The sequence below is a fragment of the Phodopus roborovskii genome, unplaced genomic scaffold, assembly GCF_943737965.1.
Source record: "Phodopus roborovskii unplaced genomic scaffold, PHOROB, whole genome shotgun sequence".
Classification (NCBI taxonomy): Eukaryota; Metazoa; Chordata; class Mammalia; order Rodentia; family Cricetidae; genus Phodopus; species Phodopus roborovskii.
The window spans coordinates 124985-141484 of record NW_026126769.1 but is presented as its reverse complement, the minus strand read 5'-3'; the positions used below and the strand labels follow the sequence as shown (position 1 = coordinate 141484).

General features: G+C 37.8%; 1 protein-coding gene and 1 non-coding gene across 2 annotated transcripts in view; one reads left to right on the top strand and one right to left on the bottom strand.

Annotated features, from left to right (window-relative positions):
* Positions 1-278: 278 nt before the first annotated feature.
* Positions 279-16500, bottom strand: part of LOC127214578 (melanoma inhibitory activity protein 2-like) — a 30574-nt gene continuing 14352 nt past the window's right edge. The window contains exons 9-14 of the mRNA XM_051174944.1: positions 14911-15033; positions 6183-6293; positions 5505-5583; positions 5318-5364; positions 4471-4561; positions 279-421 (exon numbers count right to left, since the gene is read on the bottom strand). Coding sequence (XP_051030901.1) covers positions 279-421; positions 4471-4561; positions 5318-5364; positions 5505-5583; positions 6183-6293; positions 14911-15033 — 594 coding nt within the window. The remainder of the gene's footprint in view (positions 422-4470; positions 4562-5317; positions 5365-5504; positions 5584-6182; positions 6294-14910; positions 15034-16500) is intronic.
* Positions 3095-3223, top strand: LOC127214580 (small nucleolar RNA SNORA61). The gene has a single exon (XR_007833866.1). It is a non-coding gene; the product is annotated as a small nucleolar RNA SNORA61 (small nucleolar RNA).

The window sequence follows — 16500 nt, the reverse complement described above, 5'->3', positions numbered from 1 at the left end:
CCTTTAAAACTAGCAGTCAGGAAGCAAAGGCAGGTGGATCTCTCTTAGTTCAAGGCCAGCCTGGTCTACAGAGTGAGTTCCAGGATAGGCTGCAAAGCTACACAGACAAATCCTGTCTTGAAAACACAAACAAACACCAAATTAAAAAAAAAAAAAGAAACAACATGAATGATTCTATGTAATTGATAACATCCAATAATCAATGTGTAAAGCCTCTAATACATAACATGCATTTAAAGACATTTCACTTGCCATTCACTGGAGTTACCAAACACCTCTCACCTGTGAAGCATCCTTTCATTGTCTTGGTACAGCTCCCTCATCACTGTGATTTTCCTTTGAAGCTTCTGTTTCTCGATTTCAAGTTGTGTATTACCTGACTGCAAAGACACTTGTTCAGACTTGAGACTTCGCATATGCTCTAGACAAAGGTACAAAATCATAAAGAAACTAAAGGAATTAAAGAAATTCTTCAGTTCTTAATAAAGAAATTAAAGGAATTTCATACAATTAAAAACATATTAAAAATATTAACGATACACAAAGTTGGTCAGATCACTGTGACTTCAAAACCCACCTACTTTATAAAGATACACAGAGAAGCCTATCTGGAAAACAAAAATCCTTAATCACATGCCTAGGGTTTTTTTAAATGTATATGGAATCACTCAGACAATATACAATTAAAAATATGTCTTAAAATTTAGTGGCTAGAGATGGTAAGGGGAGTGTTTGTTTTTCCAAAGGTCCTGAGTTCAGATCTCAGAAACTACATGGTGGCTCACACAATCTGTAATGGGGTCTGGTGCCCTCATCTGGCTTGCAGGTGTGCATCCAGTCAGAAAATTGTATACATAATAAATAAATAAATCTTAAAGAAAAAAAAGATAATTGACAAGATTGGACATGCCCAGGGACATACAGCTATAGACAATTACTATACACAACAGTTCAGTTACTAATACCATAATAAATCAGTCTTTTTTTCAGTCTAAATTGTTCATGTGCTGTCATTCAAACTAGCTGATAATAAGTGTTCATTTCCAGTTTCCTGAGAGACCAAGACTCAAACAAAATGAAGACTGGAAAGAATAATGACTTTTACATTATTTCAACTGCTATACTACTGAATCACCCACAAAATTGGGGAGATAGCTCAGTCAGTAAGGTACTGGCTAAACGAACATGAGGACCAAAGTTTGGGTCATGAGCACCCATATAAGACCTGTCTGAGTGCTGAAAAGGGAAAAAACAAGATCCCTAGGGCTTACTGAGCAGCACAATCCAGGTTTAATGACAGCTTTCTCAATGAATAAGGGGGAAAGCAATTGAAGGAAAGCCTGAATATCTACCTTTGTCCTCTATATACATATGAATACAGACACACACAAAATGGATTAACAATTATAAGTGATTGTGAATTCTGTATGAACTAGCATACCATTATTTTTACATAACTCATGTTTTCTTTCATTATGATTAATACAACTCTACACAGCTCTAATATTAAAATGAGAACCTCAACTCTGACCTGCTCTAAGGTATCATTCCCAAAACATATGTGAACCAATCGAATACAAGAAAAAAATGCACTATACTTCAAAAGGGCCGTTTCAAAATCATAACAAGGAAAAGTTTAGTAACTATGTGCAATGGGATGTTATTATTCTAAAATGCAAGCTAAATAAACATATGGACCAAAAGAAAAGTTTGTGTCGATACAGTAATAGCAAAGGGAACGTGTACAGGAAATCATGAATAGTTGACTTCTGCAAAAATTGTAAAGCTATATCAGAAAAAAAAAATGCCCATCCATGCTGTCTGCCAGATCTAACAAGTCACTTATCAAGAAATCAATGGTCAATACAAGCTGTAATATAATTGAATCATACTAATGCAAAGAAGCCTTAAAAAACAACACAGATTATTTTACCATTATACACTCAAGCTCTTTTTTCTAGTGTCTTACTTTATCTCATTTTAAAACTTTTAAAACTAAGTGTTTGGGAGACGTGGAGGGCAGGGGCTCAGAAGGAAGGGGACTGGGAAAAAGTATAGCTCAATTCAAAAAACGTGTGTGTGTGTGTGTGTGTGTGTGTGTGTGTTCACCTCAGCCTGCATGCCCAGGTGGGCAAAGGTCAGAGGACAACTAGCAGGGGTCTGTTCTCTCCTTCCACTGGAGACTGAATTCAGACCATCAGGCTCAGAAGAAGGGGCTTTTATGCACTGAACCCAGACACTATAATAGGGCACTGTACAGGCCAGGTGCAGTAATTTTAAGCCTATATAAAGCAGACATGTGAGAAGCTGAGGTAGAAATGTGAGGACTTCAAGAAGCCTGGGGTTACATAGAAACATGCATTTAAAGGAAGGACACTATAAATTACCAAAAAGGCCAGAATCTATGGGAGATGAGAGATGGTTAGAGAAAAATGCTCCCATATGTTAAAAATTAATTATTGAAAAATTTTATGACGCATTAAGGAAAGAATGTTGGGGCTGGAGACATGGCTCAGCAGTTAAGAGCAATGAATGCTCTTCCAGAGAACCTTGGCTCAATTCCGATCACCCACAGGGCAGCTCAAAACTGTCTGTAACTCCAGTTCCAGAGGATCTGACACTCTCACACCGACATATATGTGAGCAAACTCCCAATAAAGTAAATAAATAAAAAACATTAAATAATTTTTTAAAACACCATGGAAAAAGAAAAGGTGGATTTGGAGGAACGCTCTACACACACAAGAGTTTCCCATATTATTTGGTGGGGGGGGATTAAGACTGGCCAAGAGAAGGAGTAAACAATGGAATAACTGGTGAACTAATTGCTTGCTACACTGGTACTTCCTACTAAGATACATGTACGTTAATGTATGCCTCGATAAAGCTGCCTTGAAAACAGAGTGCCTATTCCTCTCTGTATCTTCCACACTGTTACTACTATTCTCAGATAGCAGCATTTTTTTAATTAGACTAATGTTTTTTCAGGTCTAATAACAATACAATTAGTATAATCAGTGAGTAGGGCAATTTAATCCAATGGTTCAATCTTTTTTAAGCATTTTGCTCATTAAAAGTCTTAAAGGCCTTTGAGACCCTTTTGGTCTTTTTCTCATCAGATCTCAACCCTGGTCTTGAAGGTTATAAAGAAGATAAAGTACACTGAAGCTGGCCTCACAACGATGAAGTCTGGTATAGAGCATAGGTCCAGATTCAAATGGTTCTGGCTATCGTTTGGAAGACAGAATAAGTTAAGAATGAAAAGGAAGAAATGTGAAGTTCTGGGCAGCCGTGGCAATGGTTGACTACATATTGACGTTTCTTGTATTCATTGAGAGGATTATTTTGTTGATGTTGATTTCTGGTAGGTTTATATTCAGCTGTGTAATCAGTGAAGGGGCTTTGCCTGTGATCATAGGTGTAGAGTTAGAAACAGGCAGGAAAAGCATCAGGCAGGTAAAAATGAAGCTCTACAAGCAGAAGTTTTTGTCTTATGTTGCATCATTTAAGCAAGTGTAACAGGATCAATAAAGCCTGTTTTGAAAAGAAAATATAGATGAGGAGAAATAAAAAAAAAAAAAAAAAGATGCCTGTGGTTCCATTCTGAGTTAACCAGCACAGACATTTGAATATGTCCATCCATTCTTTTCAGATATAAAAATATGAATTTATTTCATTAACACAGTGAGATGTGATATACCTTTTACAGCACAAACACAACTGGCAAAAACTATTTTTCAATGTGAACAAAATCAGCAAACTTTTTTAATGCTTTCCATAAAAAAATATATTTTTACAGGTGTAAAGCCACTCTTGTGTATGCTAATAAATTATATGAATATATTAAAATAGTAGACATTACAAGCTCAAGTCCTGAAGATCACTTTCTCAATTTTAAAAAATGTAAGGAAAAAATTAAATTTAAAACTTTTTAACATCTAAAACTATATCCAACATTGTACTCCTTGTGGTGGCTTGAGTGAAAATGTCACCCTAGGCTCAGAGGATGTGACACTATTAGGAAGTATTGCTTTGTTGGAGGAAGTTGTCACTGAGGGTGAGCTTTGAGGTTTCAGATGCTCAAGACTGACCCAGGGGCACTCTTCCTGCTGCCTGCAGATCTAGATATAGAACTCCTGGATCTTTCCCCAGCACCATGTCTGCCTGTGTGATCTTCTGCAGTGCAATTACTATGGAATACTACTTTATGGTATACTTATAATTTGCAGGCCCTAGAACTCTGAACTATAAGCCAGATCCAATGAATGTCTTCCTTATAAGAGTTGCCATGGTCAAGGTGTCTCTACATAGCAATAGAAACCCTAACAAAGATGCACCATACTCCACATTCTTACATACTTTTAATAATTTACATAAATATAAGAGATAATGGAATACATTTACCACTGACAGTAAAACTCAGAAGTAATTCATTCTCTTTAAGGAGACGTGCTCGTCAAGAACCCTTACCTGTAAGATCATCATTTGTTGCATCTATTTCAGATAACTGAGTATAAATTTGGTTTCTGTCTCCTTCTAGGGTTTTTAACGAAGCACTTAACTTCAAAGAAGGAAAAGAATAAGAAAAGCAATTATCAATTACACAAAAGAAACACACATCCCCAATATACCCCATACTACTGTTCTGCAGTTATTTTCCCCGTGATGATGTTATCATGGACAACATAAAGACATCAGTGCAGCTGCCAAAGCAGCCTTCACCCTATACAATCAGGACTTTTTACACAGATTAACTAAGAACTGACAGAGGGAATAAACCAGAAGAAAACACAGCTATTATTTATTTCTCAAAAGAGTATATAGAACCATTGGAACCAGAAGAAAAGAATGCACATGGGGAATGATTAAATAAAACAATAATATTCTGAAGATATCTTTAATGGAAGAAATGAGTGTACAATTTGAACATTTCTAAATACTATAATTATAAAAATTTCTAAAGTTGATATAAAAAAAGAAATTGATAAGGAAATCCTAGGGGCTGGAGAGATAGTACAGTGGCTGCTCTTCCAGTGGACCTGAATTTAAGTCTCTACACGCACATGGCAGCTCACGACTGTCTGTAGCTCCAGTTCCAGGGAATCTCAAACCCTCATAAAAACAAGCATGCTGGCAAACCACCAATGCACAGAAAATTAATACATCAAAAGAAAAAGAAAATTCTCATCATTTATCATATAACCTTATACAAAAAAAATTAAAGCAATCTTTAAATTAGTTACTAAGGACACACAGATTTCATGTCTGCTGTAGGTCCTGCTCCTTCTCATCTAGATTTTTACATACTAATACAAACCTCAGTAGCATATATTAGCTTCCTCAAAGCTCCCTTAGGCTGATTACCTACAGTGAAAAATAAAACCATACTTAGTGAACACATCCAAATGAATACATTAGTTCTTTATCTAGTCTTGCAACCCCTCTTCTGGCCAAAATTAAATAATTTGAGGCTGAGCTTACTTGCTCTTGACTCTAATTCCAACATTTCACAGCTAAGACAAGGGGATTCCCATGAGGATAAGGCCAGCCTGGACTCCAAGGTGAATTCCAGGCCAGCTTGACCTACAGCAAGATGTTGTCTCAGTAAAAAGAGTAATTAAAATAAAATAATAATTTATATAAGGTAGAGTGATCTACACTCAGGAAGATAGACAGTGTACTACAGAGACCCAACAAGAACTGAATATTTACCTAAACAGTGTCCATGGACTTAACTATGCTTAGATTCTTATGGCATTACAGCATCCAGGTTAATTAGTCAACCGTGGCTTCAACACTAAAATTATTAATGAACCATGGCTCCAGTTAAGTACTATTAAACATAAATAGAATTTATGTTTCTTCTATTATAAAATAAAAATGAAAAATACAAATATTTTATATTACTATACCTTACTATAGTTCCCCTTTTGTTATGGAACTTAAGAGCTGTGTTGTTATAATGAAGAAATATAGGCTATAGAGAAGAACAAAAGAGAAGAAGTCTACAACTCTGAAGAGGTAAAGAAATATTTACACAAAAGACTAGCTAAATAAGGTGGAAAGGGAGCGTGGTATTTCATGAAGATAGACAAAATGTGCCAAGTCTAAGTATATGAGGAGCTCGATACACATGTGGAATGAAGAGGAAACAAGGAGCCAGTCGCCACAAGTCAGTGCACGTTATTCTCTAAGTCATTGTTCACTTCTACATCCAGATTACCATCATCAGTTACATCTTCCCCAAGCACAGAATTCCAGTCTTTCATCCTTAGCAGGCTCTCCATCAGAGACTGGATATTGAGTAAAAAGAGAAAACAAAAAGAGAAGGTAATGACTCATGATAATAGCTTTACAATTTAGAACTTAACTCATCTGAAATTCAATCCTGAGCCAATGAGATGGCTCGGCAGGTAAAAGCATCTGCCACTTAGACTGATAATCTGAGTTTAATCCCCAGAACCCACATGGTAGGAAAATTGCCTCCCAAAATTTGTCTTCTGAACTCCATACCCACATCATGGAATGCACATACCTGACACATACATACACAAGTAAATTTTTAAATATTATAATTTTTTAAATCAATCCCCATAAATAAATCCTTTTGTACCCTAAGTATCTCTCTGCAATTGAGATATGTAAACAGTTGGTTTTATCTTCTAACTCCACATTTAGGGACTATTAATCCTGAAAAACTAACTTGCTGAACATGGTACATCTTTTACCCCACCACTCAGAAGGAATAGGCAGGCAGATCTATGTGAGATGGGAGCCAGCCTGATATAATAAAGTGAGTTCTGGTAAGAAAACACTACCTCTTGAAACACTGTATGCAAAAATAAATATTATGGATATTATGGAAAGGAGGGATGGAGGAAGGGGAGGTAGTGAGGGAAGGAAGGAATGAAGGATGAAGAGAAAAAGGAAAAGAAAGAAGAGAAAACAAAATCAAATACAGTGTTTTATAATGGTTCATTCTTGTTAACTACAAAGCAATAAAATATTTTCTTTTGTGCGTATCATACACACATGAGTATGCAGGTGCACATACAGCTGCAAGAGCATGAGGCAAGAAGATGCAAGTGTCTTCTTCCATCATACTCTACCTTACTGCCTGGAGACAGGACCTCTCATGGAATAAGAACTCCACTATCTCAAAAGCATGGCTGCTCAACAGGCTCTAATCTCCACTGTCTCTGTCCCCTGTGCGGGACTCTCAGGCATGTGCAGCCATGATCTTCTTATGTGGGTGCTTAGAATTCAAACTCAAGACCTTATGTTTGCAGACCAAGTGCACTAACCCACTAAACCATCTCCCCACTCCCTAAAATACTTTCTTTTGACATTCTTTATATTTTTTACTAATTTACAGTTGGACTTGAGAGATAGCTGAGCAGTTTGGGACTTGTTACTCTACTAAAGCATCTAAGCTCTTTTCCCAGCACCCACATCAGATGGGTAACTTGTAACTCCAGCTCCAGGATATTCAGTGGTCTCTTCTGGCCTCTGTGGGAAGCATGCAGTGGCCAATAACATATGGAGTGGGATATGTTGTGTGGTGTTTCATCTATCTCCGAGACATACAAAAGCTATAAAAAAGATTCATACAAATCTATGAAAACATCATAGACATCTTGGGCACTGCACTCAGATGCACATTCCTATACATGGGCACATACAAATACACACCAACTAAAAAATTAACATCTCTGGCTGGAGAGATGGCTCAGCTGTTAAGAGCAGATATTATCTTGACAAAGGCCCAAATTCAATCTCACTACCCATATCTAGCATTTCTCAACTCCCTGTAACCTCAGCTGCAGGGACTACAACCTTTCTGGTTTCTGAGGGCCAAAAAACTCACATGATTATACCCACAAAAAACTAAAATACAGATTCTTGATTTATACAAGGAAGTAACTAGCTGGAGAGTCCAACTGAGACAAACAAAGACACGTTGTAAAATATTTTGAAGGAGTACTGGAAGACCATCAACTGATTTTTCTGCTGCTGTTGATATTTCTTTTTTTTTTTTTTTTTTTTTTGGAAATCCGCCTATATCTGAGAGTCCACTCTGAGTTCCTGCCGCCAGCAAGATCCTTGACCCCTAAAGCAGGGCCTCTACTAAAGAAAGAGGCCTCAGCTGGAGAGTCCCAGTTTCCAGTGAGATCAGACTATCATGCAGAAACTTGCCAAGTTTCAGCTCAGCCTCTGTCCTCCTCCCCCAGCCATTGTCTAGAGCCATTGGCTAGTGGCATCTTCTACATTATCCTCAGCCCTGACCCCATCCCTGGGTCCCTGTCTGTGGAGAGACCTCCTATAGAGCTTGGACTACCCAGAGATATAGATATTGACTCACTGACCACAAAATCCCACTGGGGAAGTATCATAGAGAGAGGGGAGACCCCATCAACACCTACTGGAAGAAGCTATGAGAAGACGGCAATACAAGAAAACACCTAACAACAGAAAGACAAGCATGAAACCACCAGAATCTAAGGAATCTACACCAACTAGAATGGAACACAACAACAAAGCAGAGGAAGCAGAAGGGAACGACTTAAAAATTTCTGTCATAAAAATGATAGAGGCCCTCAAAGAAGATGTGAGAAAAATCCCTTAAGGAAATGGAGGAAAAAAACAAACAAAAAGTGGAAGAAATGAACAAATTCCTTAAGGAAAGCAAAGAAAGTACTGAAAGCCACCAAAAAAATAAATAAATAAATAAAAAATTAAGCAGGTAAATGAAATGGTTCAAGACCAAAAACTAAAATAGAGAAAATAAAGGCAACACAAACTGAAGGAATGCTGGAAATAGAAAAACTGGGCAAAAAATCGGGAACTACAGGCACAAGCATAACCAATAGAATTCAAGAGATCGAAGAGAGAATCTCAGGTACAGAAGATAAACTAGAAGAAATAGATTCATCGACCAAAGAAAATCATAAATCCAACAAATCCTTAACAAAAAACATACAGGAAATGTTGGACACCGTGAAAAGGCCAAACCTAAGAATAATAGGCATAGAGTAAGGTGAGGAAGCCCAGCTCAAGTTGGTGAAAGCATATTCAACAAAATCATCGAGGAAAACTTTCCAAATCTGAAGAAGGACATGCCCATGAAAGTACAAGAAGCATACCGAACCCCAAATAGGCTGGACCAAAAAAAAAAAAGACCCCTCCACATATAATAATCAAAACACCTAGCATAAAGAATAAAGAAAATTAAGCGCAGTGAAGGAAAAAGGACAGGTAACATATAAAGGCAGACCTATCAAAATTACACCTGACTTCTCCATGGAAACCCTCAAGGCCAGAAGATCCTAGAAAGATGTTCTTAAATATAAAGAGAACATGAATGCCAGTCTTGGCTACTATATCCAGCAAAACTCTCAATCACTATAGATGGAGAAAACAAGATATTTAATGACAAAACCCGATTTTCCCAAAACTTATCTACAAATCCAGCCGTACAGAAATTATTGGAAGGTAAACTCCAACCCAAAGAAGGTAACTACGCCCACAAAAATGTAGACAACAGATAATCCAACTACACCAGAAACCAAGGGTAAAGAAGAACTAATATATTCAAAATACCACTGCCAACAACAAACCTAAATCGAGCAAGCATCAACAATCAATGGTCCTTACTCACGCTCAATATTAATGTCCTTAACGCACCAATAAAAAGACACAGGCTAACAGAATTGATACGAAGACAGAATCCATCCTTCTGCTGCATACAAGAAACACATCTTAGCTCCAAAGATAGACATTACCTCAGGGTAAAGGGTTGGGAAAAGATATTCCAATCAAATGGAACCAAGAAGCAAGCAAGCATAGCTATCCTAATATCTAACAAGTTAGACTTCAAACCAAAATTAATCAAACAAGATGAAGATGGTCATTTCGTTTTCATCGTAGGGGAAATCCATCAACACAAAGTCTCAGTTCTGAACATCTATGCCCATAATACAAAGGCACCAACATTTGAAAAAGAAACGCTACTAAAACTCCAAGCTCATATAACACCTCACACACTTTTAGTGGGAGACTTCAATATACCACTCTCAACACTAGACAGGACCACCAATCAGAAACTCAACACAGAAACAAAAGAACTAACAGAAGTTATGTCTCAACTGGGATTAACAGACATCTATAGAACATTCCATCCAAAGAAAAAAGAATATACTTTCTTCTCTGCTCCACATAGAACCTTCTCTAAAATCAACCACATACTAGGTGACATAACAAACCTCAACAGATACAAGAGAATAGGAATAGTCCCCTGTATCTTATCAGACCACCATGCTTTAAAATTGGAATTCAACAACAACACAAATAGCAGAAAACCTGCAAACTCAAGGAAACTGAACAATGTGCAATTGTACCACTCCTAGGTCAAAGAGGAAATAAACAAAAAAATTAAGGACTTTCTGATATTCAACGAGAATGAGGACACAATATGCCCGAACTTATGGGACACCTTGAAAGCATTGCTACGAGGGATGTTCATTGCACTAAGTGCCCATATGAAGAAAACAGAGGATAGTCACATAAGAGAATTAACAGCGCAACTGTAAGCCTTAGAACAGAGAGAAGTGAACTCACCCGTAGAAGTAGATGCCAGGAAATAATCAACTTGATGGCTGAAATCAACAAAATAGAAACCAGGAAAACAATACAAAAAAAATCAATGCAACGAAGAATTGGTTTTCTGAGAAAATCAACAAGATAGACAAACCTTTATCCAAATTAACGAAAAAGCAGAGAGAGAATATGCAAATTAACAAAATCAGAAACGAAAAGGGGAATATAACAACAGAGGAAATGCAGACAATTTTCAGGTCATACTTTGAAAATCTGCATTCCACAAAAATTGAAATTCAAAGGAAATGGACAAATTTCTGGATAATTATAACTTACCAAATTAAATTAAGAACAGAAAAACAACTTAAATAGACCTAAAACCTGCAAAGAAATAGAAGCAGTCATCGAAAGCCTTCCAACCAAAAAAGTCCAGAGCCATATGGATTCAGTGCAGAATTCTACCAAACACTAAAGGAAGAACTAATACCACTACTCCTCAAACTATTCCACAAAATAGAAACAGAAGGTTCATTGCCAAACTCTGTTTATGAGGCCACAATAACCTTGGTACCCAAGCCTCACAAAGACACAACTAAGAAAGAAAACTATAGACCAATATCCCTGATGAATATCGATGCAAAAATACTCAATAAAATACTGGCAAACTGAATTCAAGAATACATCAGAGAAATCATACTCCATGACCAAGTAGGCTTCACCCCTGGAATGCAGGATGGTTTATCACACAAAAATCTATCAAGGTGATCCACCATATAAACAAACAGAAAAAGAAAAACCATATGATTATCTCCCTAGATGCTGAAAACTCTTTCTACAAAATTCAACACCCTTTCATGATAAAGGTCTTGGAGAGGTCAGGGATAATAGGAACATACCTAAACATAATAAGAACCATATACAGCAAACCAACTGCCAACATCAAACTGAATGGAGAGAAACTTAAGCCAATTCCTATAAAATCAAGAACAAGACAAAGCTGCCCTCTCTCTCCATATCTCTTCAATATCGTACTAGATGATCTAGCTAATGCTATAAGACAACAAAAGCAGATCAACGTGATCCAATTTGAAAAGGAAGAACTCAAACTGTCTCGATTTGCAGGTGATATGATAGTTTATATAAGCAACCCAATACACTCTACCAGGGAACTCCTACAGCTGATAAACACCTTCAGAAAATTAGCAGTATACAAGATAAACTCAAAAAAATAACAATAGCCCTACTTTTTTCAGACGACAAAGAGACAGAGAAAGAAATTGAGAAGCATCACCCTTTACAATAGCCTCAAGCAACATAAAGAATCTTGGTGTAATGCTTACCAAACAAATAAAAGACCTATATAACAAGAACATTGTGGCTCTAAAGAAAGAAATTAAGAAAGACACCAGAAAATTGAAAGATCTCCCATGCTCTTGAACAGGTAGGATAAACATAGTAAAAATGGCAATCTTATCAAAAGCAATCTACAGATTCAATGCAATCCCCATTAATATCCCCCCACAATTCTTCATTGACCTTGAAATGATAATAATCAACTTTATATAGAAAAACAAAAGACCCAGGATAGCCTAAACAACCATATACAATATAAGAACTTCAGGAGGCATCACCATTCCTGATTTTTAAATCTACTACAGAGCTATAGTTCTGACAACAGCCTGGTATTGGCATAAAAATAGACAGGCAGATCAATGGAATGGAATTGAAAATCCTGATATTAACCCACACACCTAATGAACACCTGATTTTCAACAAAACAGCTAAAATTATACAATGGGGTGCAGACAGCATTTTCAACAAATGGTGCTGGCACAATTGGATGAGGGTGTGTAGAAGACTGCAGATAGACCCATGTCTGTCACAAAACTCAAGCCCAAATCGATCAAACACCTCAATCCAGCCACACTGAACCTCTTAGAAGAGAAAGTAGGAGGTACCCTTGAAAATAACTCCATTGGCACAGACCCTGAGAAAAACAATTAATAAGGGACCTCTTCAAACTTAAAAGCTTATGTAAGGCAAAGGACACAGTGGACAAGACCAAATGGCAGCCCACAGACTGGGAAAAGATTTTTCACCAATCCTGTATCCGACAAAGGGCAAATTTTAGAACTCATGAAACTAGTCAACATAACACCAAATAACCCTATTAAAAAATGGGTTACAGAATGAAGAAAGAATTCTCAACACAGGAAATCAAAAAGGCTGAAAGACACTTAAGAAAATGCTCCACATCCTTAGCTATCAGGGAAATGCAAATCAAAACATCTTTGACATACCATCTTACTCCTGCCACAATGGATAAATTAGAAACACCAATGATGACTCATGTTGGAGAGGATGTGGAGAAATGGGAACACTCCTCCACTGCTGGTGGGAACGCAAACTCATACAGCCATTTTGGAGATCAGTATGGCGGTTCCTCAGGAAAATGGGAATTAGTTTACAACAGGACCCGGCAATCCCCCCTCTTGGGCATATACCCATATGATCCACATCCACACAAAAAAGACATCTGTTCAACTATGTTCACGGCAGCACTATTTGTAATAGCAAAAACCTGGAAGCAGCCTAGATGCCCCTCAATTGAAGAATGGTTAATGAAGATGTGGCACATCTACACAATGGAATACTACTCTGCAGAAAAAAATAATGGTATCTTGAAATTCGCAGGCAAGTGGATGGCACTTGAAGAAACCATCCTGAATGAGGTAACCCAGTCACAAAAAGAGGAACACAGTATGTACTCACCCATATGTGGATTTTAGACCTAGATCAAAGGATCACCAGCCTATAATTCACACCACCAGAGGAACTAGGATAGAAGGTGTATTCTAAGAGATTCATATAAAGTCCCTCACAGAACTGGGAAGGGACAAGTCCCCCAGAGCTCAGTTGAAGTGGGGGGGGGCAGCAAATGGAGAGAGAAGTAGGAGAAAACAAGAGGGAGTAAAGGAAAACATGCGCGACCAGGAAGATTGAGCCCGGTTAGGAGTAGAAGATGAGAGAGAGAGAGAGAGAGAGAGAGAGAGAGAGAGAGAGAGAGAGAGAGAGAGAGAGAGGACATAAAAGATGGAGCCAATAATGGTTTGAAGTTAAATTGAACACAAAGAAAGGTCTAGAGAGCTACAAGACTGCTGCCAACTAACAATCTGAGCTTCTGTGGAAAGGCTATCATAAATGCCCTTCCCGAAGAGTGAGATCAACAACAAACTTATCCATGTAGTACTAAACTTGTGCCTGATGGAAACAGGAGCAAACACCCATACATAAACACTGAGTCGAAGTAGAACCCAGATGCAGATGGAGAGGACAAGACCAGGCTGCAGAAACACATAGAGACAGCTTACCTGAACAAGAAGGAGCTAATGGGCCAGCAGACTGATAGCTGGGAAGCCAGCATGGGACTGACTCAGGCCCTCCTGAATATGCCTCTCAGCCAGAAGGACTGAGCAGTCTAAGGGACCTCAGACAGTGGAGCCAGGATGTATCCCTGTTGCACAAAAGGACCTTGTGAACACATCCCCCATGGAGGGATAACTGCCTTAACCTAGAGACAGGAGAGAATCCCTAGTCCCTACTTCACATGACGTGTCAGATCTACATGACCCCAACTGGATGGCATTCCCCTACATATGGAATTGGGGTGGGAGGGATAGGAGGGGAGGGTGGATAGAGTGCATGTGAGAGGGCAGAGAGGGAGAGGGAACTGGGATGGACATGTAAAATAATAAATTAAATTAAAAAAATGCTTTGACTCCAAAATTTAAGCTCAAGGACAAGTTACTGGGGAAAAGGATTTCTATTTTTGTTTCCACAGAAAATGAAAAGATGTGGATTCCTTCCAGACTAATGTGGTTTGATAAAGCCAGACTGCCTGAAACAGAGTACCAGGTGATCCTACATTCAAAACAGCTGGACAAAGCATCCTTACAGACTACAGCCAGGATTTCTGCATCTTCTTGGAATTACCTTGTCAGAGCCCCTTACCAGCAGGAAGTAGTTTGGAAAGAATGATGCCCAAATTGCCAAATATTGTCTAATGTTTGTTTTCATTTAAATGGAATTGGTTATATAAAATAACAAAAAGGTAAAAATCATTATTTTATTTCTTTATTCATGAACACTAGGCTAAAATACTGGCGAACAAAGACATGGAGTGTTAACATATATATTACAAATCTATGTATGTTCTAGAAGCATTTGAAATGTAACAAAAAGACACAATAGCAAATAAAAGCTGTTAAAATTATTTGAACTAAATAATTTGAACTAAACCCAACAAGCCATTACCTTCATCTGATTTTCCTTAACCTTTAGGAGTTGCTCTGCCTGTACGTTGGATACTTCGATTGCTATTTTCTGTTTATTGAGTTGATTCATTTGTTCTTTCATGACTTTAGCTTCTTCTAAATACTGACAGGAAAACAATAACAACGATGTGAAAGATAGCACAATGTTTAGAAGAATTTTTTCAATATCATTAAAAGATACTAAATGTGTTATTAAATGATATTAAAAAAAGATAGGGTTGCTACGTAAATAGGGACTCAGATGTGGTTCCTTTTTATAAAGAACTTTCAAAGCAGAAGACTATAAAATAAGAAATATTCTTCAATTCATTTACAAGGAAAATTTTAATCAAGTACACGATTTTGACACATACTTGTATGAAAAATCTAGTCAATTCTTTCTATCTTTGTACCCTAAATACTCTGCTACATCTCATTACTTTTGTTTGATTGTTTGTTTTGTTTTCCCAATAGAGTTTCTCTGCATTGTTTGGAGCCTGTCCTAGAACCTACTCTGTAGACCAGGCTGGCCTGGAACTCACAGCAGAGATACACCTGCCTCTGCCTCCCAGGTGTATACATGGTAGGACTTTGAAGTGAGGATGACTCAGTTTTTATTATAGTAAGGACAATCAACACAGGAGTCCTCACCACAATGTTTTCTAAAGCCTGAGATGATAGAACAAAGATGTGAAAGGAGAAGGCATCAACCCCAAAAGAAAATGGACAAACAGAAGGAACACGTGAGACCAAACAATCCACAGACAATAAAAGAAACATAGGCCAGTTAGAAAATCCTAAAATAAGATGACTTGACACAATCCAGAGAGGCTCATGATTGAAAGCAGTAGTAGTAGAGGGAGGAATGGAAACCAAAAGGGAAGAATTAGGGAACTGGAGAGACAGTAGAGTAGTTAAAAGCACATACTGCTCTTGCAGAGGACCCACACTCAATTCCCTGCACCTGCACTGAGTAGCTCACAGGTGCCTGTAATTCTAAATGATCTAATGTCCTCCTCTAGTCCCTACAAATGCCTGAACATATACCCACATACCAACACACAGATGTATACACATGCTCCTGATATCTCTCCTATTACCTCCCTGTACCTGTCTTCTCTCAAACATGCATATACACATCACATTTTCTGCCACTCATCTCATTTTTTCTTTTATGCATACATATAGCTGAATGTTTCATCCCTACTGGCAAGCTTCAATAGTGCTGTAAGGTGTTATGCATACAGCAGTCCAAACATATTCATCAATGTCACCTACCTGTGAAGCACACAAGCTGAAATAACAACCCAGCAGCAAGATGTGGCTTATGGTACCACAGTAGCATAAGTGTTATTAAAGTAAGCAACCACTTTCTAATTGGATTTAAGGCCAACCAGCTCAATGAGATGACATGTTGTCCAGTACAGCAATGCACACCTTTCACCTCAGTGCTCAGGAGGCAGATGCAGGGGGAATTCTGTGAGATCAAAGTCATCCTGATCTACATAGGGAGCTCCAGGATAGACAGAATTACTTAGAGAGATTCTTTCTAAAAAAATAAACTGGACCATCCCTGACACTATTAAGGCCT